At 37.6% G+C, this 24,054-nt stretch overlaps 1 protein-coding gene across 1 annotated transcript in view; it reads left to right on the top strand.

The window, feature by feature from the left end:
• Window positions 1-4,493: 4,493 nt before the first annotated feature.
• Window positions 4,494-24,054, top strand: part of dvl3b (dishevelled segment polarity protein 3b) — a 34,786-nt gene continuing 15,225 nt past the window's right edge. Inside the window, exons 1-3 of the mRNA XM_016575702.1 lie at window positions 4,494-4,985; window positions 13,814-13,883; window positions 20,386-20,510. Of these exons, the coding sequence (XP_016431188.1) occupies window positions 4,825-4,985; window positions 13,814-13,883; window positions 20,386-20,510 (356 nt within the window). The 5' untranslated portion in view covers window positions 4,494-4,824. The remainder of the gene's footprint in view (window positions 4,986-13,813; window positions 13,884-20,385; window positions 20,511-24,054) is intronic.

Raw genomic sequence — 24,054 nt, 5'->3', positions numbered from 1 at the left:
TTGGAAAACAATGCATTTCTTTCACTCCGTTTTTTATTTTATAATTGGCAAATTTCCCTTAAATGAGCATATATTGAAGAGAATGGAACGGATTATGATTTGTGAGAATGCAGTGAGCGTGATGGGTGTTCCGGGTGGGGTTATAGGTGGATGGGTCCAAGCTGATCATCATTGGCCTTAACTACAAGCACAGTGGAAGACAGGTTCAGTTTAACAGGTAATAAAGACAACAGAGAACACTTTATATGTGTTGTGTCTGAGGATCCAACCTTGGATTTTACTTTCTTGCATATGGCAGACACTCATCAGCAAGTTTCTCTAACTTGTAGAATCATAGCTTTGTTGATTGGAGGCTTTAACACTGCACAGCCAACAATAAAAGGGGTTGTTTTCCACCCTCATCTAATGTTGTCTACCTTAATGAGTAAATGTGTTACTGATCCTGTCTGTGTGTGCTTTGATATGCGGTTTCAGCCATGTGACCCCTTCAGCCCGTTGTTAGAAATGTATCATGGTTTTTCTATAGGTACACCTTAGCAACTATGGAACTGAGATAGAATTGTTGTAGATGCTAAATCTTTTGGGGAAAGAACAACTACGGCATTTGTAGTTACAATTACTTTACCATTACAAACAACACTGTTTTAAGAAAAACTGTAACATAACTATAACTGTAACACCGCGGTAATGAGAAGTAAATCATTGTTTGTGGTTAATATGAACTTAACTATGGTTAATATGCAAAAATTATAGGCGTGGACTATAATAGGCAAACGCTACTTTTACTTTGAGTATTAGGAAATATTTTTACACGTTTCAATAATGCAATAAAAACGATGCTTACCTTTTGTCAGTAAGACGGATGGGACTGTGTTTTTGTTCATCCAAACTTGGAGTAAAGAACAGTTACCGTCAAATCTTTCTCATCCTCTAGTCTTTGTCAGTGTTTGCTCATGCCTCAGTCTCTTCAGGATCATTGTCTTCAGCCAAATGTCCAATTAATTAGTCACTCGATTGCAAGCTTCAGTACGCTAATGGGTTAACTGTAAGGTCGCGCCAATTATGAAAATGGGCGGAGCTAGTTGGCGTCAGAAGCGTTTGGCGAGAAATTAACATAACGTAAAAACGTTTAGTTAGGCGATATAACAACACAATTCTTGTAATGAGATATTAATATGTTATAGATCATCTCACAGGAAACCTAAAAACTAGTGCTGTCAAATTATTAATCGCGATTAATCGCGTCCAAAATAAAAGTTTTTGTTTACATAATATAGCCTATGTGTGTGCTGTGTGTATTTATTATAAAGACACACACATGCATGTATATATTTAAGAAAAATATGTTACGTTTATTAAATATATTTATATAGGATAGGGTCATTCTACAGAAAGGTCACACTTTTGGTATGGCAAGATGTCTATAAAATGTATTTCTTTTTTTTACATTTAAACTTAGTCCACATTATTATATTATCTTTTGACTTTATGAATACACATAAATGACAGCTTAATGATTTTTGTCTTTTTTGTGCATTTATTTAAAGACCACATGTACCATTTTTTTGTCACTCGTGTTACCTTACTTCTTTGGCAATTTTAAAGGTTTTTATGAAATGTTATTTCTCGATTTGTTTAGTACATGTAGTCAGAGTTACAGAAAAATAATGATAATGCAACAAATAAGGAGATTGTTTTATTTTAATCAGGTTTGTTAAACGTGTGATTGAATGATGTTCGTTCATTTGCGCAACAATGTATTTGCTATAACAATGAAAATATTTGTAAAAACAGTTATAAACAAGTAATGATGCACTCCTTTAAATCTTAACTCTTGAGTGAAGCAGAATTCAATGGATGTAAAATTATTATCATGTCACGTGTGACACATTTTATTTAATGTGACAGAAAAAAAAGTAACACCAGTGACACAACGAAACACCAGTGACATATACATAAGACCAAAGATCCTTATTCTTCAGCTATAATTAAGTAGATAAGACTAAATTGTTACATTTGGCAATTAGTGAAAGCAGTTAGTAAAAGAGCATAAGCATAAACTGATCTTCACTGGTGCTACCCATAAGGAAGGTAACACCAGTGACAATTTTCATGAAAAATGCATTTTACAAAATGTCTGCTGCAAGGTATCAAAGCACATGTTGCCAGTCATGGTATACTCACTAAATTGAGTAGTTTAATCCATTTGTATTATAGTTTTTTTTTTTTACAATTCCCTAACAATAACGTAGGTCATACCAGTGACTTCCACTAAAAGCTTCATATGAAATCATGAGATAAAATTTCTGATAACTGAAAAGAGACAGTGGACTTCACACGGGCCTTTTTTCATAGATCTTCAGGAAATAGGAGGAAGCACGTCAAGTGATGTCATCAGTGTGATTTTTATTTCAAAATAAAAGATTTTTGTTAAACGGTAACACCAGTGACACAACTCCAGGGGACCACTACTTTCATTACATATTTTATAATATTTATTTGCCATTTTGTTTTTTTTATGTCATTTATATAATATATTTGATAGTTATGAGTACATCACTGTATTTTAAATGGTAGAAAAACCTGTTTTTGACCTCAAAATAAAGCACTTTCCCTCTGTACATGGCTGTGGGGGTGAGCAGTTTTGTGGTGCTTGGAATTCTTTATAATTAATTAAAAACAAATATTGCCACATTGATAGCTCAAGAAGGTGTAATTGTTCAAATAACACATTGTTTTATTTTAAAAATATATAAAAAAAATTATAACCTAAAGTGTTTTTCAAGTGTAATATTTCTGCAAAGGCTAGGGACAGAAAAATGGACATTTCCATAGAATGTCCCGATATCATTTATATGAATATAAATATATACATGTAAATATTTTCAAAATATATGCTGTATGTGTGTGTCTTTATATATACATAATAAATATACACAGTACACACACATATGTTATGTAAACAAAAACGTTTGTTTTGGATGTGATTAATCGCGATTAATCGCGATTAATCGTTTGACAGCACTACTAAAAACCTATTATAGGACTGTTACACGTAACAGTGGAGACTATAAATACGTTACAGTATTTTACAAGGGAGGGGGCTTGTCATTAAAATGTAAATGCATCTTAATGTTTTAAAAAATAGAATACATCAATTAATAATACAAAAAAAATAAATAATAATAGTTAATTCTGTCAGAGAAAAAATATAGGCTACATTTAAAATAATTAACTTCTAGCATATTCTTAAAATTGGACCACAAATCCAAGGAGCAGAAGTAGTTAAGTTTTTGACCACACTGTTTTCTTTAATTGAAAAATATAAATTTTCATTCATTCGTAGGCTATATGGTTGCAATAAAATGTTAGTTAAAAAAATAGCCAAATTTAAATGCTTTACTGGCTGATGTTTCATTGACATTCAGTTGTTATGCTTTCAAATTTCATGCCTTTTGTATGTATGTAATTTCACAGTATTTTCACCTCCTAAATTACTACACTTGCTCAGTCACAATTCTAGAATGGTACAATTAACTCAGGCCGATGACTTTTTTTTTTGTATGACATTAAAATTCTTTTTAGAATAATTGCACATAAATAGGTTAAGCAAAACAAATGTGATTATTTCTGAAAACCTTTTAGGCAGACATTATGGTACAGTACAAATATTTTGAGCTTCCCTTATTCTGTCCCTTATTTTCAGAATATAAAGAATCACAATTGTCCCTTATTTTCCATTTCTGAAGTTAATTGGCAACCCTAATGATGACGTAATTATCGTTTGACTCCCCCCACAGAGGACAGTGTTTTAGCACCTTGCTGAAAAAACGTCAGTTGTTGAAGATATGTGAGCAAAAATACAATGGATTACCAGGCTGTAGGGAACAGTTCACTATTGCAGACGGTAGGCCTATATACTGAGGTTTTAATTACATTATTTTAATAGGCCTATAGTCAGTCGTGAACTAAGGCATGAAACTCCAGGGATAAAAAATGAGTCCCACTCCAGCCTTGATTTACCCCATTAAAGGCATGCCAACTTTGATATAGTTTAAAGAAAAATATTTTTGATCAATGTTATCTTGTGCACCTCCAGAGGTCACCAGAGTTCAACAGCTGTACAGCAGCCGTTTCATCCTCTAGAGGGCGTTATCGGCGAACTAATCAATACTCAGTATCTCCTCCTCAGGTAAGTTACAGCAATGAGGTGCAAGTTTGCTGGGTTACTACTACCTCACAACCCAAAAAAATAATTTAAGGACATTGAAAATAATTCAGAAATCTATTCAGTCTGCATGCAGTCAAAAAGGTCGAGTTGTTCTATTGAGTGATTAATATGCAACAACACGACTTAACGCCTCCTTGCGTAATTGAGATGCGTCTTTCCCTTATCCTGAGATCAGATACGTAAATTTATAACTATAGCAGCCAAAGACCAGCGTAATATTTTTATAACTCGTCCTGTAGAGGGAGCGCAGTGGTGAATCGATAGGAGGGGCTATCTCACATCGGCCGACAGTTGTTTCCAAAGGACAGAGAAGAGGGAAAAGCAACAGTATTCACAGGGAGCCCAGAGAAGACCGACCTGCACGATTCTTTTTGTAAAGAAAACGCCGAGGACCATCTATTATACTAATATATTATACTATTAGATAGATCTGTATTACATACGACCGCAAGGATACTCTGTTCTTGGGTTTTATCGTCGCTGACTGAAGAGAGAGCGCAGCGGTTGCGGCCGGACAGAGGCGCGGTGGAAGCGGGAAGCGCGAGCCGCTGTGGGGCTGATGTGCGCGGCCTGTCCCTCAGCAGCGGCCCGCTATGGCGGAGACCAAGATCATCTATCACCTCGACGAGCAGGAGACTCCCTACCTCATCAAACTACCCATTCCCGCTGAAACCGTCACGCTCGCCGACTTCAAAAATGTCCTCAATAAACCCAACTACAAATTTTTCTTCAAATCCATGGACGATGATTTCGGGTAAGGCACGATATGCACCCCTTTGTATTTGTATCGTCCGTTGTTCCTGTCAGACTGACCACTTGTAACGGCTTTATTTCGGTGTCATTATTTACTTATTTTCTCTTGTCTTTTCGCAAACCCCCCGTCGGTTTCTCTCACACAACCTCAGAAATCTGAGCTTTTCTGTCTGTATTAGTATTGTTTCCAGGTCACGCTATATGTACAAACAGCTAACAAACCGCAATTTCTAGCCCATATCCGCGTCTATTCTATAAAAGGTGGTCAGTGTATATTCAAGTCTGTGGTCAGTGTTAATGGGGGGAGGCTTTATGTGATTTGAGGTTCAAAGTCTGATGTTTAAAGGAAAAGACCAGCTTATTTCAGTGACAGATCAGGTGTGAAACCATAAACCAGACTGAGTAAGAGAATGCTTAACATTACAGTGCCCATGTTTAAAATAATGAATTACAATAGCAATAACAAGATGTAATTACTCAGTATGCTGTATGGTGCTCATTGCTTACTCATTACTTACTCGTGTGATTGTACTGTGACATGAACACTGCAATGTAAAGTGTGATTGAAGAAGCATATGTCACGTTTAGCCAGTGAATCAGGACTCCCACTTACATGGAAAATTCGGAAATATCGTGGTGTTTTAACTTTGCTTTCCATGGAAATAATTTTTTTTTGTTATGTTCAGCTCAGATCAGCTCTACTGCAAACAGCTGGAGAGCTGACCCTGGTTTTGAAATAATCAGACTCTTATCATAATTAACTACTGACACACTTTCTGATTTGCACATGATTTACACACAGCTCTACTTTAAACAATAAAACCAATTCATTCCTGTATATCTGGCCTAACTCAAGACCTGTTACACATTCAGGGTTCCCACAGTCTTGGAAATATCAGGGAATTTTAAAAATTGTGATTTCCAGGCCCGGAAAAGTCATGAAAACGACCAAAATCCCCCAAAGTTATGTATAAAAGTATAAACGTCATGAACATTTATTTATCAAGACATTTAGGCTATCAAGTAATGTGCCGCTCAAGAAAATTGCTACAAAATTGTTCTTTGTGAGTTAAATCTCTATAAAATGATTTTTAAAATCTTTATCATCTAATAGCCGGTGACTATAAAAGTAATGGCAATTCATTGGTCAGAAAGTGTGGGATTCTGCCTGTCAATATTTACATGGTGTTGTTTGAATGCTACTGTGTTTATAAAGCAGCAGGCTGCGTATTTAGATGTAGGAGTTAAAAAATGACTTTGTTCTGTCACCACCCCCAGTAGTGCAGCAGTCATTCCAGTGTTTATGAGCGGTAAAGTGCACTTTAGTGCTGTTGCGCACCTCCCAGTGCATGCGGCTGAGGTCTGGAATGCTGACTTGGAATCACCGGACCACTCGGGAATCATGCTCACTGATCCTCTGAGCAGATTTCCACAGTCACAAAGAACAGTGTCATGTTGCGAAATTCAAGTCCATGCGATCTGCTTTTTGTTTGCTTTTCTTGGCATGCCAGAAGGTTCTCCTTTAGACGCCAAGCTACACAAATCTCTTTGCGCACACTCAGACCCGTCCACCACCTGCAAAACAGGACCCTCCTAACACGCTTTTTCTGTCCACGTTGCTTGTTTGTATCAGTGTACTGTCCAAACCAGCTCATCAAGGTGAACAGCCAGCCATTGTTCCGTACCCTGTGGCATAATCACTTCCAGACTCTCCACTGCCATGCCATGATGCAAAACAGGCCCGCTTGATCCATGCCCATTACGCTGCACGTGATTTCAAATCAAAACATCAGCTGAATTCAGCTCAGTGACCTGGAACAACAGGCAAACTAAGTGAAAGATTAGTGAGAGTGACAGTAATAAGTTGTGGTTAACGTTTGTACATTACAGCACGTACTGTATGATTAGGTTTTAACCTACTGATTGGCAGGTACGACTGGTTTTATTTTTGACTGAAAAAAGTCAGCTTATGATCCCCGCAGTTTGTTTAATACGCGTATCTCATATGGATATGAGAAGACTATTTAAATCTGACGCATTTGACACATTATGATAATTTACAGATTGTAGGGCAGCATGATCTGATGATCTAGAGTGTGTAAATACACTGAAAAGATGGTGGTGTAGAAACAGTTTCACTCACAAATGGCTGGCAAATTTAAAATTAAAAGATAAAGCAAGTAACAATGCACTGAATGTGACATTTTAAAGTAGAAAAACTGAAATAGTATTTTCTTGTATGACATACTCCAATAATCTTTGCAACTTCTAAAAATCTTTGCAGAAGTCCTTTATGAATTGAGTAGAAACATAAAAATGTGCGTACAGTTCAAAAATCTTGCAGTTTTTTGTAGAAAAGCTACATTGCCATTTTGCACCGACCAAACTGACTTAATGCGCCTGGTGCCGTAATTATGACTTCACAACTCGTAAATATGAACTTCATGACTTGAAGACACCATTAGTCCTAGCACTCACTTTCCTCAGTGAAGATGACTGCTGGCCAAACATTATGTTACCTGATTAATATTCATGAGCCATGCTGTGTGGTTTTATCATGCATGTGCTGGACTCAACAAAAATTAAGGCACTAAATTCTTTTAAAACTGGCCGTGTTGATAGTTAAAAAAAAAAGCTGTACATAAATATTACTATAAACCTATACTGTAGGTATCATAATAATAAGAATTGTTGTATGACTTGATAATTTGTCATGTTGACTGGAAGACATTATTTGAGATGTAATGATAAGGTTATATGTCTTAATCAGTGAGTCTGATTTCTTTTTTCATGGTGTCTGTCTTTCTCACACACACACACACACACACACACACACACACACTCACTCAGCTTCCTGCTTCAGTGAGAGGTCATTTGAAGCCAGCTGTATGTCTGCTGGCTACTTTAGCAATCTAACTGGAAGACATTATTTGAGATGTAATGATAAGGTTATATGTCTTAATCAGTGAGTCTGATTTCTTTTTTCATGGTGTCTGTCTTTCTCACACACACACACACACACACACACACACACACACACTCACTCAGCTTCCTGCTTCAGTGAGAGGTCATTTGAAGCCAGCTGTATGTCTGCTGGCTACTTTAGCAATCTACTTTTTAACCCTTCATATAAACACCCATATGTATACACACTCATTATTAACAACATTATACTGGATCTCTATGCTCTGACTTCATCCAGTGGCAGGAATGTGGCGTTGTGATGTAGCATGAGAGCATGATGAAGCTGAGCTCACTGCAGATGTGTCATCAGTTTCAGGGAAGCGATCAGATTCAGTTTCATGTACTTGTTCTAATGTATGAATTACTTCTCTTTAAGAAGGTGCCATTGAGAATAGAGATCTTGTCAGGTGGTGTACTTGATTAAATGGGTCACTAAGTTTTCTTTCAGATAGGCCTTGTGTACATTTAGTGGTGGTAGTCTGAACGACTCTGTGTGTGTGTGTGTGTGTGTGTGTGTGTGTCAGCCTCTCTCTTGGGTCTCTCTCATAACAGCTGCAGGGCCAGTGGAAGGGCTCTCGATCCCCTGTCGAGCCTAGGAATGGCTCCCGATCCCCTGTCGAGCCTAGAAATGGCTCCCGATCCACTGTCGAGCCTAGGAATGGCTCCCGATCCCCTGTCGAGCCTAGGAAGGGCTCCCGATCCCCTGTCCAGCCCAGGAAGGGCTCCCGATCCCCAGTCCAGCCCAGGATGGGCTCCCGATCCCCAGTTCAGCCCAGGAAGGGCTCCTGATCCCCAGTTCAGCCCAGGAAGGGCTCCTGATCCCCAGTTCAGCCCAGGAAGGGCTCCTGATTTCTCGTCCGCCCCTCCCTCTGTTTCTACGGTGCGAGGACGCACCTTCCGGGAGGGGGGAGTAATGTAACACCCCTGTGGACTGTTTGTTGTGGTTTCTTCCCCTTTTGTTGGTTTAGCCCGTTCAGTCATTAGTTAATTATCCTCAGTGTGCTCACCTGTCTGCCCCTCGTTATCTGCCCTATAAGTTCCTGTCTCGTGTATTCTAGTATTGTCGGTTATTGTGAATGTTCCCCTGAGTGTGTGTGTCTCATCTACCCGTATCTGCCTTGTTGTCTCTACATTAAACATCCTTATTTGAATCCTTGTCGTCCTCGTCATCCTGCCTGCCTCCACACACCTTGACCGTGACACATAGATAATTTCTCCACTGGTATTGAAATATTCTGTTGATTCTTGTACAGCACAGCTGGTACACATACACACATACGGTCTCTCAGCATACTCCATCTGATTATTAAATGTTTGTTTTGAAGATTTATGGTGGATAGATCAAGACCATAGTTTGTGAAGTTACACAGAGTGTTAAACCTCCTTTCTAAAGAAGTTGAGATTTCCAATTTCAGTCTTGAATAAAATGTGTGTGAGTGGTCAGTCTGGCAAATGTAAGCAGCGGAGAGAGGCCGACTTGTTCTCTCTGATGGAAGGGATGTTTCTGTAAAGGAGACTGACCTACTTTCCCCTGCTTTATTTTCCTGTCTTGTCCTCTCCCTAGTGCGCGTATGTGTACAGTTCTTCAAGTGTGTTGGACAGTATTAGCATATTGTACGTTTGTGTGTGATTTCCAGGTTATTTGCATTGTGTGTATTTTGGGTCTCTGTGGATTTCATTGCATCACTGGCTCATTGTCTGGCAGTCTCAGGATTTGGACTGACTGTGTCTCCAAAGACAGGATAGAGCACTTTGGGAGTGCTTACATTCCTTTCTTTTTTATTCTCATCTATTGGCCTTTTCTCTTTTCTTCTCCTCCTCCACATCTTCTGCTGTGGGGGTCAAGGCTTGTTTTCTAGACTAAATCTAATCATCTTTGGCTATGAAGAAGGAAGGCCCCTTCATTAGAGATCAGCCCTGCTTACAAATCAATGGGCCTGTCCACACACATGAGCCATCTGCACACACTGCCCCAATTCCACTGGGCCAGTCTAATGAAGGTCTGTGTGTGCAAGTATTGGAGCGCTTTTATGTTTTATTGCTAAAGTAGACAGAAAAAAGAGATGGAGAAATATATAAATGTCAGTATGATAAGCTATAGTGTTTGTTACAAATGAAGATCTTTGTCTGAAACAGTTGGAAACCCATGCACAATTGTAATAAAACACTGGTAAAACCGTCAACACTATCTATCGCAGTAACCCTAATGCAAATATATATATATATACATTTTTATATATATTTTTTCATCAGTTTTAAACGTAAAATCAGCATTTTTTGCTGTTGCTGGCAAGTAAGTATATGCGCTGCCGCGTCAGTGAATGAAATGTCATAGCCTGTGTCCCAATGTGCATACTATCCATCCTAAATTCTATGTGATATCAGTAATTTTCAATACTGTTTAGGGCAGATTGGGTGGATAGTATGCACATTGGGATGCAGGGATAGTTTTGCACTGTGCTTTAAAAATGTCAGCGGATAGCCTATAGATTTATGCTTTAAGTTAGAATAGAAATTTAAACAGTACAGTTTGTCGATCTAAAATGGTAATTGTGCATTAACAGCTGTCAACCATGTCGGTACGCAAATGAATGGTCTGAACTTATTTACCCAGCACATTTTTTATTTTGGTCATGTATGCGCACCTGCGTACCACTTATGTGCACCCCTGATAATGAAATCACTTTCCAGTAAAAATGACATTTTGAGTGCCACACCCACATCTCAACATCCGATCAACAACTGATGCACAGAACCAAGTCCAACATCCTACAAAAAAAAAAAAAAAATCTGTTACACTCAGATGTACATCACAATATGGAAGAAAAGATCTGTCACTACTTCCGTTTCATTGCATCTGTGATAGTTACTGTATACACATCACTTTTAATGTTTTTTTTTGTTGTGTTATATTTTGTCCTTTTTAAAGACTTATACTGTCTTTTTACACGTTGCATCGTGCCGCGTAAACATAACACCATGTCTGCATTTGTGATCGCCGATCACTGATCGGTGAAATGACAAACAACAAGCGCTACTCTACACTGCTCAAAACTATTGTTTGAATCATCAGTGGCAAATCCTTTAATTATGTAGGCCTTCTTTCTTTGTGTGAACATTTGGGCGGTGTTATGCAAATCTTCCCACATCGTGACGTAGACATGTGGGGGTGTGTTAGAACGAGCCGTTTTAGGTAGGTGTGGTTGACTCTTAACTTTTATAAAGAATATCTCTTTGGATTTGAGACTTTAGTCTTTGCAACTTTACAGATCTTCTTTATGCACCAAGAGCTTGTAACACTTCAACGAGAAAGGAAAAATTAAAATCGCATCATATGACCCTTTTAACCTGGTGACTATATGATTTAGTACATTTTATTTCACTTTTTGTGTTCCATGCAAGAAAGTCATACAGGTTTGGAACGACATGGTGACTAATTGATGACAGATTTTTTGTTTGTTTTTTATCTCTGGCTGAACTGTTCATTCAAGTAAAAATATAACTCATATCTGAGCAGGATTTCTGCTGTTATCCAAACTGAGGATTTTTAGATGAAGCTAGGACCTCATGCTGCCAACGGAATGAGGAGAGCAGAGGAGAAAAACAGAATGGGAAAGGAGAAGTAGAGCTGCTCTCTGAGCCTCTTATGTCACCAACCCTGCTGAGTTTTTATTGCATAGCCCAAGCAGGATTAGAGTCTGTTGTGGAACAATGTGAAATCCACTCACTAAAAGCAACAAAGTGCTGAGATTGGAATTCACTGAGAGCTGTCAATCATCGTGCTCATGCCAGAGTCTACATACTGTGGGATAAAATATGCACATACACAAATACTCTCATCAACTGCTTTTCAAAAGCTAGCATCATTTTTGGCATCAACGATTTTGCACAGAAGAACATTTAGAAGGCTTTGTAATAATACATGAAGCATTCTGAGGCATCCACCAAACTTAACAGCATCGCCTTTCTGTATGCTGTATTGCACAAGAAAAATCGTATATAGGCACAAGTGTATTGGGACACGGAGTTGGAATGAGATCTTGAGCCTGAGAGGCTCTGACTCATCACTTGAACAGATGTGACTTCAGCAGATACAGTCACTGTTGAAGGGTTTCATTAGATCAGCTTCATCTGGCAGGAAGAGAGAGAGAGAAAGAGAGATGATGCATGACACAAATAAATCCCTGAATGTGGATGTAAAAAAGATAAACATCAGATTGATTTCAACAGATCAGTTTGAATTCATTTGATATTAATTTAGTTAGACACTAGAGGAGGAAACAGTAAAGCAAGCCAGTCAGATCAGATTGAATATTGTTGTTCTCAAATGCTGCCATGTTTACGTGCAATATGCTTCTGATGGTCTGTACAAAGCCAATGGAAATCCCATCTAAAGCTGAGAGTGGTTTGAATGAAAAAGCATTCACATTAGGAATGGTAAGATTCACCGATTCGCATGCATCGGCATAAAAGTTAACAATGCGACGCATCGATTTAAAAAAGTGTGCATCGGATACAAGTTGGCATTTGTATCGCGATGCATTGTTTCTAACAAATTTGCATCGGTGAAAACTGATTTATTTATATATAATTATTAGTAGATGTGCTATACTTTTGTTATTTAGTAAGTGACCAATAATTATTGACCAATATTTTATATGTAGATTGATTTCTCCTCTCTGAACTGTTTCTCAAGCGCGTTCTCTCATCACTGCTGCTATGTGAATATGACGTATCACAACACTACGGAGACGGAGATATGCCCTGAGAGTCACATAGAATATAGATTAACATGGCTGTCTGTCTGAACCGAAGAAATATAAGCAAACTATCTGTACCATATTAAATTGCATAGCATCATTATTTCCATTGCATTGAATCGCATTGTGTTGAATTGAATCGAAATCAGATCGCTTTTAGGGGTGCATCGTAATAGGGGTGAATCATAACACATCGCATCGGTAGCTGCTTCATATGTATTTTTAATATATTGTATCGTTGGCTATGCATCAAGATGCATATTGCATCGCCCTCCGTTATGGAGATGCACATCCCTAGTTCATATATTTTGTCTATAGGGGAAACAATAAGCATGTCCTGTGTGCATTATTACTGTTGTTCTATAACACAGCCGCTGTTTCGTCACCACTGCTTTGGTGTGTGATTAAAGATAGACGTCTGGTTTTGATTTATATTGCATGAATGCAATCATGATCACTCGATAGATTTTTATTATTAATAGCTCACATGGTCTGTTTCTGCAAACCTCACGTGCTTTTTCAGCCAGCTGTCTTTCACCCTATTCCTTTTTGACAAAGGTTTCCATGGCGACAGGAGTCAGAGGGGTCAGCACCTTTTTAAGGAGCAGCTGGGAAGGGGGAGGTTCTCTGAGGTTTATTTTATGGGAGACTAAATTAACCTGTGTACGTGTGAGGGGCCGTTTATAAATGGAGCTGATCATTGTGGCTTTACTTATTTAGGGGTGTTTGCTAAGTCAAGCGTCAATTTTACTATGGCCTCTTTTTGACATGAGCTAGTAAGCAACCATTTAGCAACCACTCAGAACACCTTAGCAACCTCCTAGCGATGCCTTATCAGTCAACAGAACGCAACAGCAACCTAGCAACCAGCTAGATCTCTGTAGCAACTGCATAGCAAAGGCAGAACTGAGATTTTCTTTAGTCTAGTTTCTTTCTCAAACAAAACAATATAATTAGTTTAAGTGATTAAGCAAAATCAAATTAAAGAGGATTTTGTTATCCGTGACAACAGACCACTGTGCTTGCTTTTATATTTCGAGTGCAACTCATGTTTATTTGTTACATTTTAATAAAAAACATTTTAATAGACCTGTTGTCTCTGCAGGGTGGTGAAGGAGGAGATATCTGATGACAATGCCAAACTACCGTGTTTCAACGGACGTGTTGTGTCATGGGTAAGTTAGCGTTCTCACACACACCTTCACATCTTCCCTCATCACAGTTCTCCTGCTTGTGTTTCATGTAACAGGGCCCTGCGTCTCGATGTTGCCGGTAAAGGTTTGATTAGGAGGCCCAGGTGTGAGGGAGCTCAGAGATCAGTCAGTCAGGCGTGAGTGTGTGTTTGGATGCGTTAAATTGAGCGCGAGTGTTTAGCGGTTAGCAAACATCTGCTCCTCCTCCGTCTGTCTCAGAGACACAGTAGAGAATATTGAGAGTGCAAATTTCTAATGGTATTTTTTAAAGCTCCTTGAAGGCCACTGCGGGACGGAGATGCTACTCTGAGGTTCATTTTCAAAAAACATGAGAATCTTTTCACAAAGGGCCCTTCCACATGGCAGTTAGCAGTGTATTCTTATGGTCACTTCAAGAAATCCAAAGTTCTGTCATGAAACTCTAGATGGCGCAGTCCGATAGGTCTAACTCAATCTGACATAGTGACATCATTATCACATGGTGCAGCTGATTGGTTCTTTTCGTATCAGCAGCCAATGAGCTTGCTGCTCGGTATTCAAATACTTGGCTAGTGCTTGTTGTAGCAGTTGCAGCGTGCTTCAGAAATCCTCCACCTTCCCCAGCTCCACCTGTATAGATCTGCTGCAGGGTGATTTCATGTATGCTATATATGGGGGTTATTTCATATGTTAAATGTGCAGCAGCAGTATTTCTTACATGCTCACAGCGGCATGTCTGTGGATGTGTTGGCAGTAGCAAGACTCGGTACTTGCTCTGTAGCAGCAGCAGCGTAGCAGATCTATTCTGCCAAGACCAAACACATTAACCTTGGGTGTGTTCACACTGCAGCTAAATATGGTTGTCACTGCTTTTTAAAGGAGTTTTATTCCCATCCTGTACATATTTTGGTTGTTTACATGACCCTTGTGAAAAAGACGTGCACTTAATTATATTGAATAAACACTTGTAGTGTAATTAAAATGTAAAGTGTATTTAAAAAAAACTGCACTTGCTAATAATATATTAATGAAATAAAACACCACTTAAATGTACTTAGCGTTCACTTATATAACTGTATTTCTTAACACTTTTGTACACTCTTAAAAAGTGAACTTCGGCAATAATGTTAAATTAAATGTTTTACTTTAAAGTACATTTTAAATTATCGTTCGTCATATTTTAAAAGTAGTCATTTTGATGTGTTGACTAACATAATAAAACACATGTAAAGTACATGATTATAATTTTAAACTGTAATATGCCGTTCAAATTTAATTTAAAGTTAATATATTTTAAATGTCTATAAATTGCAGCTCCATCTTTACAAATGTGTAATTACAAATGTAACCTATTTAAAAACATGACATATACATTATATAGTATATTTTAGTTTACCATAAATGCTTGTTGGTACATTTGTCAGTACACTTTAACAATAACTATGTTTCCATCCAAATTTACGAATTAAACTTATGCGCAAAATTGGAATATTGCATAAAACATTTGTGAATAAAGCACCGTTTCCATTCAGGGAGTTGAAGAGAACAAAATCGTCACTTCCTGATTAACTTGCGCAAAATATCACAAAGAAAAACTGAATTTGCTGCAGTAGGAGAAGGTACTATATATAATGATTTGTGTATATAATAAATTATGAGCTTCAGAGTGCGCTGATGAAACACGGTCATGTTATCTTATTTTCAGAGCCTGCTGTTTGGGAACGCAGTTCTTGGAGGTAATTATAACGAAGCACTTTGACAAGACTTTGCTCAAGCATATTAGAATGACAAAACTAGCATTTCAGATGCTGTGCAATGAGATCGGTCCATTGGTTGGTCCTGTTATGCTGTCCCATCGCAAAGTCACAGAGTGCGCTGATGAAACACGGTCATGTTATCTTATTTTCAGAGCCTGCTGTTTGGGAACGCAGTTCTTGGAGGTAATTATAACGAAGCACTTTGACAAGACTTTGCTCAAGCATATTAGAATGACAAAACTAGCATTTCAGATGCTAGCACTTTGACAAGACTTTGCTCAAGCATATTAGAATGACAAAACTAGCATTTCAGATGCTGTGCAATGAGATCGGTCCATTGGTTGGTCCTGTTATGCTGTCCCATCGCAAAGTCACATGACTTTTTTGATGCGCATTAAGGAATTTATTCGGTAAAAGTGTTTCCATCGTAGTTTATGCGCATGTTTTCTTACCGGATAAGAAATGTATCCTACTTAGTTGAGCGCATAAGTTTTTTATGCACATTTTTAGAATTTATGTGCATCTTGGCGCACAAAAATAGGTGGATGAAAACATAGCTAATATTTCAAAGACAATATAAGAAATTATGAAATTACATGTAAAGATGTAATTACTGTAAGTCCTACATAAGAGGATGAAAAAGCACTCTTTATTTTGACCTATTGAATTTAATATGTAGGCTACTGTAGTTTCTTCATGTTGATATCCTGAAATACATCACATTACAGAAATAGGTTTTAAACACCATTTCATTTTGACTTTAAGGCAAGAAACGTACACCTGTACACACGCACAGACACACACACACACACACTCACACACACACTCAATCAGAGGCACTTGCTCACACCTGGTTGCACAATTTCAATGCACTTACATTCTGCTGTATAATTTACAGATGAATGCACATGTAAGTAACACACTCACATTCCCTAGTATTTTTTATTCTATAGTCAGACTTGCATCACCTCCCTCTCATTGACTCTTTTCCAAACACACACACATACACACCCTGTTTTTTTCAGCCAAGAGAAACACAAACTATTCCTTCACATGGATTTAAGCACACATACACACATGCAGCCAGATTCCCGTCTCTCAAATCTCCCCTTCCACAGAGAAGCACAAGGTGTGCTCTTTATCTCTGCTTTACTCCCTGCCATCTTCAGATGCGCTTTTCCAATGCAGCGGCCAGGAGAGGCAGGAACCTGGGGCTAGGGAAATATGCACGTCCTCTTACTGCCCCCGTTTCAGATTCACACCAGCAGCTTTCCCATGCAGAGCGGAGCCTGTGGAAGCTGTCGGGCAGGGAGGGACTTGGCTCTGTCCGTCAAAGAGCTCGCAGGCTTTGAAAGAGCAACGCAAGTGTGCTGGAGGGCCATCTAGTGGTCAGAGCGGTACTGCATCGCTTTCAACACCTGGGAGTAGTCAGCTGTTTATTACTGTAAAACACAAAATTTAATTTAATATCTGGCATCCATCAGTTAGAATTAGATCTAGTGTCATTCCATCTGAGTCTGCCAACAGAAAATTCTAAAATATATTAACCTTTGCTGCCAGAAAAGCAATTTATTGTGGCAGATTAGTGATTGAGTATATATACACTGAACAAAATTATAAACGCAACACTTTTGTTTTTGCTCCCATTTTTCATTAGCTGAACTCAAAGATCTAAGACTTTTTCTATGTACACAAAAGGCCTATTTCTCTCAAATATTGTTCACAAATCTGTCTAAATCTGTGTTAGTGAGCACTTCTCCTTTGCCGAGATAATCCATCCACCTCACAGGTGTGGCATATCAAGATGCTGATTAGACAGCGCGGGGTCTCGCCCTGACTGCAGTTCGTCGTCGTAACCGACTTGAGTGGGCAAATGCTCACATCCCACCGCCACCATGGGCCACTCGATCCACAACGTTGACATCAGCAAACCGCTCACCCACACGACGCCATACATGCTGTCAAATACATAAATCTTAAACTAGGCCTAAATAATTTTTGCATGTACCATTTTATCATAAGAGTATCATAAGAATAAACTTTATTTATTTAGATGTTTTTGTATTTATTATTTTATATATTTAGCATATCTGTTCGTGCTTTTTCTTTCTTTCTTTTATTTGAGCTGTTCCTTCAGACTGTGGAAAATGTAAAAAAAAAATAAAAAAAAAACTATTACCCAAAATGTAATAAGTATCACCCAATGTGTAATAAGTGAAAATGGCTGCTTATTCTCTGTGCTGCTGTGCTCTTAAAGCACATTGTCTCCTTCCATGTTGGCTGTGATTGGATTATCTAAGTGAAGTCACAGGGTGGGTGAAAAACACTCCTGAAATATTCCGGCCATAACGAGAAGATTCAATCAGACAGATTTAGGGTGGTGTTGGGACTCCAATGCAGCACATTGTGGCCAGTGTCATGGACGTTTCAGAGCAGATGTGCTCGTATAAGAGGCTCTCTGTTTCTCCAGCAGGCATGTGAAAGCTCTCTTTCCAAGACACTCCTAATGATCATTATTATAGGGTTCATGGCATTCTGATTCATTTATTCCCCTCCTAAACTATGACATGCCCCATGTACCCTCAGATCTCAGTTGGTTTTAAAACACTGAGAAAACTAAGCGGACAGTACGCTTTTGATTAAGATTCAACACAAGTTCAGTTCTATACACTTACAGTGATACTTGTACAACGGGAAATCTATTCAATTAACTGTTTAAGCTCATCTGCATGCTCGTCGTCCTCATCGGGGTCTCGACCTGACTGCAGTTCGTCGTCGTAACCGACTTGAGTGGGCAAATGCTCACATTCGATGGCATCTGACACTTTGGAGAGGTGTAACGTTGACATCAGCAAACCGCTCACCCACACGACGCCATACATGCTGTCAAATACATAAATCTTAAACTAGGCCTAAATAATTTTTGCATGTACCATTTTATCATAAGAGTATCATAAGAATAAACTTTATTTATTTAGATGTTTTTGTATTTATTATTTTATATATTTAGCATATCTGTTCGTGCTTTTTCTTTCTTTCTTTTATTTGAGCTGTTCCTTCAGACTGTGGAAAATGTAAAAAAACAAACAAAAAAAAAACTATTACCCAAATTGTAATGGCTGCTTATTCTCTGTGCTGCTGTGCTCTTAAAGCACATTGTCTCCTTCCATGTTGGCTGTGATTGGATTATCTAAGTGAAGTCACAGGGTGGGTGAAAAACACTCCTGAAATATTCCGGCCATAACGAGAAGATTCAATCAGACAGATTTAGGGTGGTGTTGGGACTCCAATGCAGCACATTGTGGCCAGTGTCATGGACGTTTCAGAGCAGATGTGCTCGTATAAGAGGCTCTCTGTTTCTCCAGCAGGCATGTGAAAGCTCTCTTTCCAAGACACTCCTAATGATCATTATTATAGGGTTCATGGCATTCTGATTCATTTATTCCCCTCCTAAACTATGACATGCCCCATGTACCCTCAGATCTCAGTTGGTTTTAAAACACTGAGAAAACTAAGCGGACAGTACGCTTTTGATTAAGATTCAACACAAGTTCAGTTCTATACACTTACAGTGATACTTGTACAACGGGAAATCTATTCAATTAACTGTTTATAAAGCATAGACACAAAGCTTATATATCTATCATAGACTACTGTTTAGAAGAATGATGCCAGATTTTTTTTTTTTAAAGAAATTAATACTTTTATTCAGTGAGGATGCATTAAATTGATCAAAAGTTACAGTGAAGACATTTCTATTGTTACAAAAGATTTATATTTCAAATAAATTCTGTTCTTTTGAAGTTTCTATTCATCAAAGGATCCTGAAAAGTAAAACGTATCACGAAATCTGAAACTGCACAACTGTTGTTAACATTGGTAATAATCAGAAATGTTTGTTGAACAGCAAATCGGCATATTATAAAACGGATAGTTCCGGTCCTTGATTCTGATTGGCTGAGCCACGTTCGAAGCTGTTGTAAATTACTCTACAAACATACACCTTTGTTTACATTTGTCTGTTGCTTGGCAACCACTTTGTTGCAAGCACAACTGATTCTGAGGAACTACATTGTTTGGTGGAAGAATACTGTTTTTAATAATATCATTACACTTTATTTGCTTTGTTTTATTTTGTGAAGCCTTACTACGTATACAGTGGTTTACAGTGAACTTATAACAGCTAAGGGGCTTCGCTTCGCGTCGTGCCTAACAACGCCCCTTAGCTGTTATAAATTCACTGTAAACCACGGCTTCACGGGGCTTATTGCTTTATTAGAATGATTTCTGAAGGATCATGTGTCACTGAAGACTGAAGTAATGATGCTGAAAATTCATCTTTGCATCACATGAAATTTAAAAGTTAGGAAGTTAAAAGTAACAGTTTAACTTTATTTTAAAATATATTCAAATAGAAACCAGTTATTTTGAATTGTAATAATATTTCACAATATTACTGTCTTTGTTAAGCGACATTTCTTTCAGAATAGAAACCAGTTATTTTGAATTGTAATAATATTTCACAATATTACTGTTTTTGCTGTATTTTTTATTAAATAAATACAGCTTTGTTAAGCGACATTTCTTTCAAAAACATAAAAAAATTTGACAGAACCCAAACCTTTGAATGGTTGTAAATACTGGCATGTTAGCATGAGACACAGATGTCACAGATGCTGTAGATAGAGCTTAACTTCCTTTGCTGTAGATAAGCTAATTCCATAGTTTCTCTGTGTGTCTCTGTACAGCTGGTGTCTGCAGACGGCTCTCATGGCTCTGACGGCGGTTCAGTGTGCGCAGACTCTCAGGCCGATCTGCCGCCCCCACTGGAGAGGACAGGAGGCATCGGAGACTCCAGACCCCCTTCCTTCCAGTCAGTAACCCCTCTGTCCCGCACTGTCTCTTTCTCTGTGTGTGAGTGTGTGTGTGTGAGTGAATGTGTCTATTAACTTGTACACCAACAGATCAAAATAATGCATATTCAGTCAATATTAGTAGTGATGTACCAAAATGAATTTTTTACAGAAACCGAAATTAAAGTTTTCACTTAGCCAAAAACCGAAACTTTAAGTAATGTTTATGTATAATCAATTAATTAATACAATTTATTTAAGAAAATTAACACTCAAATAAAAACTGTTTACGAACATTTAAATTTCACATAAAGCAGTTTTTACATCAACTTTTTAATGATATAATTATGTTTCTACTCAAATGCTTTCCTATTTGTCATTGTTGAAGCAGGTAGTCACTCCTCTAAATTAGTGGTCGACCGATATGGGTTTTTTGACAGCCGATACCGATGCCGATATCTTGGAAAGCAGGGTGGCCGATATAAAGCCGATATAATTTTATTTATTTTAATTCATATTTAAGAAATTTGAAATCATTTGAAAATGTATTAAAAAATAAACGTGTAAAATAAACATACTTATACTCTAGAAGACAAAGTATTTTTCACAAATAAATAAATATTTAATAAAAATATAATTAAAAAGGAAGTAAACACTGTAACCAACAGGGCACTAAGTAATCTGGGAAGTTTGTATGCATTGGGTAAGCAATCGTTATAATACTTTTTTGTATACATTTTAATTCCTTTGTTTAACAGTTCTATCTGATTATTAGATAGACTTCTATCCGTATTAGACAGAACTGAATGACAACAGTGAATAAGAGGGAGAATGTGAGCACTGTGTGCTCAGGCGCTGCCGCAGCCAAAATAAAAGTCCTGCCTCAAACACATCGGCCAAACAGAAAAACTTATCGGCCAATGCCGATATTTGAAAAATGCCAGATATCGGCCAATATATCGGCCTTGGCGATATATCGGTCGACCGCTACTCTAAATCACACCACTGGTTGAGCCAGACGTTTCAGACCCACAGTTTTCACACCGTATGGCTTTGTTGTTGTTGTCTTTGAATAGTAAACTGGTATAGGAAAAAGTATTTTAACATGAAACAATTAAACAATATAAACCTTAGTGTGACAACAAAACAATACATTAAACAATAAAAACTTCAAGAAAGCACACAGTTTGCTAAATACCGTGTGTGATCTTGTCAGATACACTCACTGGAGGTGGTTAGAGACCGGAAGCGCTCGGTGTTGACATGAACTCGTTACCCTTCGGTCTCAAAGGCACCGGTTTCCTCTAACGTGAACTAATCAGAGCCCTAACCCCGAGAGCGCTAGCACGTCAATACCCTTAATGACATCTGGCTGATCACAGGAGTGTGTTAAGAGGAGCTGTGCGAGTCTCAGATCTGTGCGTGTTCAAATTTTCCAATAAGCCGGAGACCCCATTACTTGTAAATCTAATCAACTCTACAGGCCCTCAGAGAAAGACCTGCTCATCAATTTAGATCGATGTTTAACTTACAAAGGCTTTGTTTGCTTTAAGTGCTCATTTTGATGGGAATGTGGAAGTGGTTAAGAAAAAGAAAGACCTGGTGGAGGTGAAGCGTTATTAGGTCTGAACAGCTAATTGAAATGCGATACAGCCTTTAGAGAAATTGCGAAAGCCTGCAATTCAGTTAAATAAATAAATAGTCAAAGTTTAAAGTGAATGAGTGGCATTTTGTTTTGTCTTTTTTCAGTGGGGTGCATTATGATTCTTTCTTGCGGTGTTTTCACACTTGATTCATTGTTAGTTGTTTATATGATATACTGTTGCTATGATATCATATCCATTACATATCATGTACTATAGGAATATTCAAATCTTAAAACTGAATTTAAAAAACTGTACTCGCAGATAACATAATATAGATGAAATATAAGGCCACCTAAGTGTACTTGAACACTTAGAGACACTTTCATGACTTAAGTTTCTTAATACACTTAAGTACACTTTTAAAGTGCACTTAATGTCAGATAAAAAGCTATACTTTAAACTTCATTTTAAATCATTGTTTTAATAATCTTTTGTCATGCTTTAAAGAAATGTATTCAGTACACTAATTTTGCTTTGTTGACTAAACCACACGTAAAGCACTTAATTATAATTGTTATTTGATATTACATTTAAAGATAAACTATTTTAAATGTTCTAAACTTGCGACTTAAAATATATTAGTTAGTATACAAGTTTCAATAGAAATTACATTGAAATATATTTTAGTTTACAATAAACGCTTGTCAGTGCATTCAACAGTACACTTTAGTCATACATTAGAAGTAATTATGAAATATAAAGATGTACTTAAGTCCTAAGTCAACAAAAGCACACTTAAGTTCATGTAATTGCATTGAATATACATTTGATATAAATTTAATTTAAATTCAATTAATATGCAATTAAGTGTTACATTACATTCGGTTCACACTTAAGTGTATTTTTTTTAGAGTTTATTATTTCTGTAATTAATACTCTTTTTAAAAGTATACTGTAGTGTCCTTGTTCTTCATAAGGAAAGGATTGTTTGATTTAAAAGATTCATTATGGTTCATGGCTTTATTACTTAATGATTTTTTTAAAAATCCCTGTGGAGAAACTGAATTGGAAAAAAGCTGCTGAACAAGGGCGGTTACTGTTTCGCTCTATTGGACGTTAAATGTTTATGATTTCACAGTTCAAATTTCACACTCAATGTTTGTCAAAATAATACCCAAAATGATTTATTTTGACAAAATCGTGCAGCCCTTATATAGGTTTTGATGTTTTTTATTTTCTTGTCCGTATCAGTGTGTGGCCCTCCAGGTGTCTGGTTTTCCCACAGGTCTGTTTGTGGCATTGTTGGTCAGTGGGTCTCTTTATCTGCGTGTAACCACATGTGTGTGCATACTTGTCTGTCGTGCTGGTGTTTCCTGTCTGTGTGTGTGTGTTTCCTGTTCTGTCTGTCAGGCAGCATGACTCCCCTCTGTGTGAGTGTGTTTGCGTGCAGGTTAATTATTCATACACTGAACACAGGCCAAAAGCAGTTAGGAGAAATACAGCAGCAACCTGTGATCTCCCTCTGCTGCTGATCCTCAGTACAAATGAATCAAAGATCTCCTCACATACAGAAACACTTCAACACTGTACTTTGCCCCCAACACACAGGATCAGCTGACATTTATGCTGCCTTCAAATCACTTCAGGGATTTTTTGCTAATTCATTTAACTTAGCAAACGACTGTACTTATAGCCTGTTTGAACCATTTACTTGTCCGTGTAATGCTGAGAAACAAAACACTGTGTTTCTCGGAGACGCATTGATGGGGCAAAACAGAAGTTTTTGTCTGAAAGTTACTCAGTAACTTGTTGTTGATTGTACTCATGCAGAGAACATAAGTTAGGCTACATAATCACATAACTGAATGTCAGAATGCTAAGTATATTGTAATTTGCTTAGCCAGTATTATAAATTAAACGCAGGACTTGAATTTCGTTTTAGAAACAGTTTTGGTGGAAAACATTCAGGTACAGAAAT

Source organism: Sinocyclocheilus rhinocerous, unplaced genomic scaffold (assembly GCF_001515625.1).
Source record: "Sinocyclocheilus rhinocerous isolate Xijiao unplaced genomic scaffold, SAMN03320098_v1.1 scaffold82, whole genome shotgun sequence".
Taxonomy (NCBI): Eukaryota; Metazoa; Chordata; class Actinopteri; order Cypriniformes; family Cyprinidae; genus Sinocyclocheilus; species Sinocyclocheilus rhinocerous.
The sequence above is the reverse complement of the archived record's forward strand: the minus strand, read 5'-3'. Positions and strand labels throughout refer to the sequence as shown.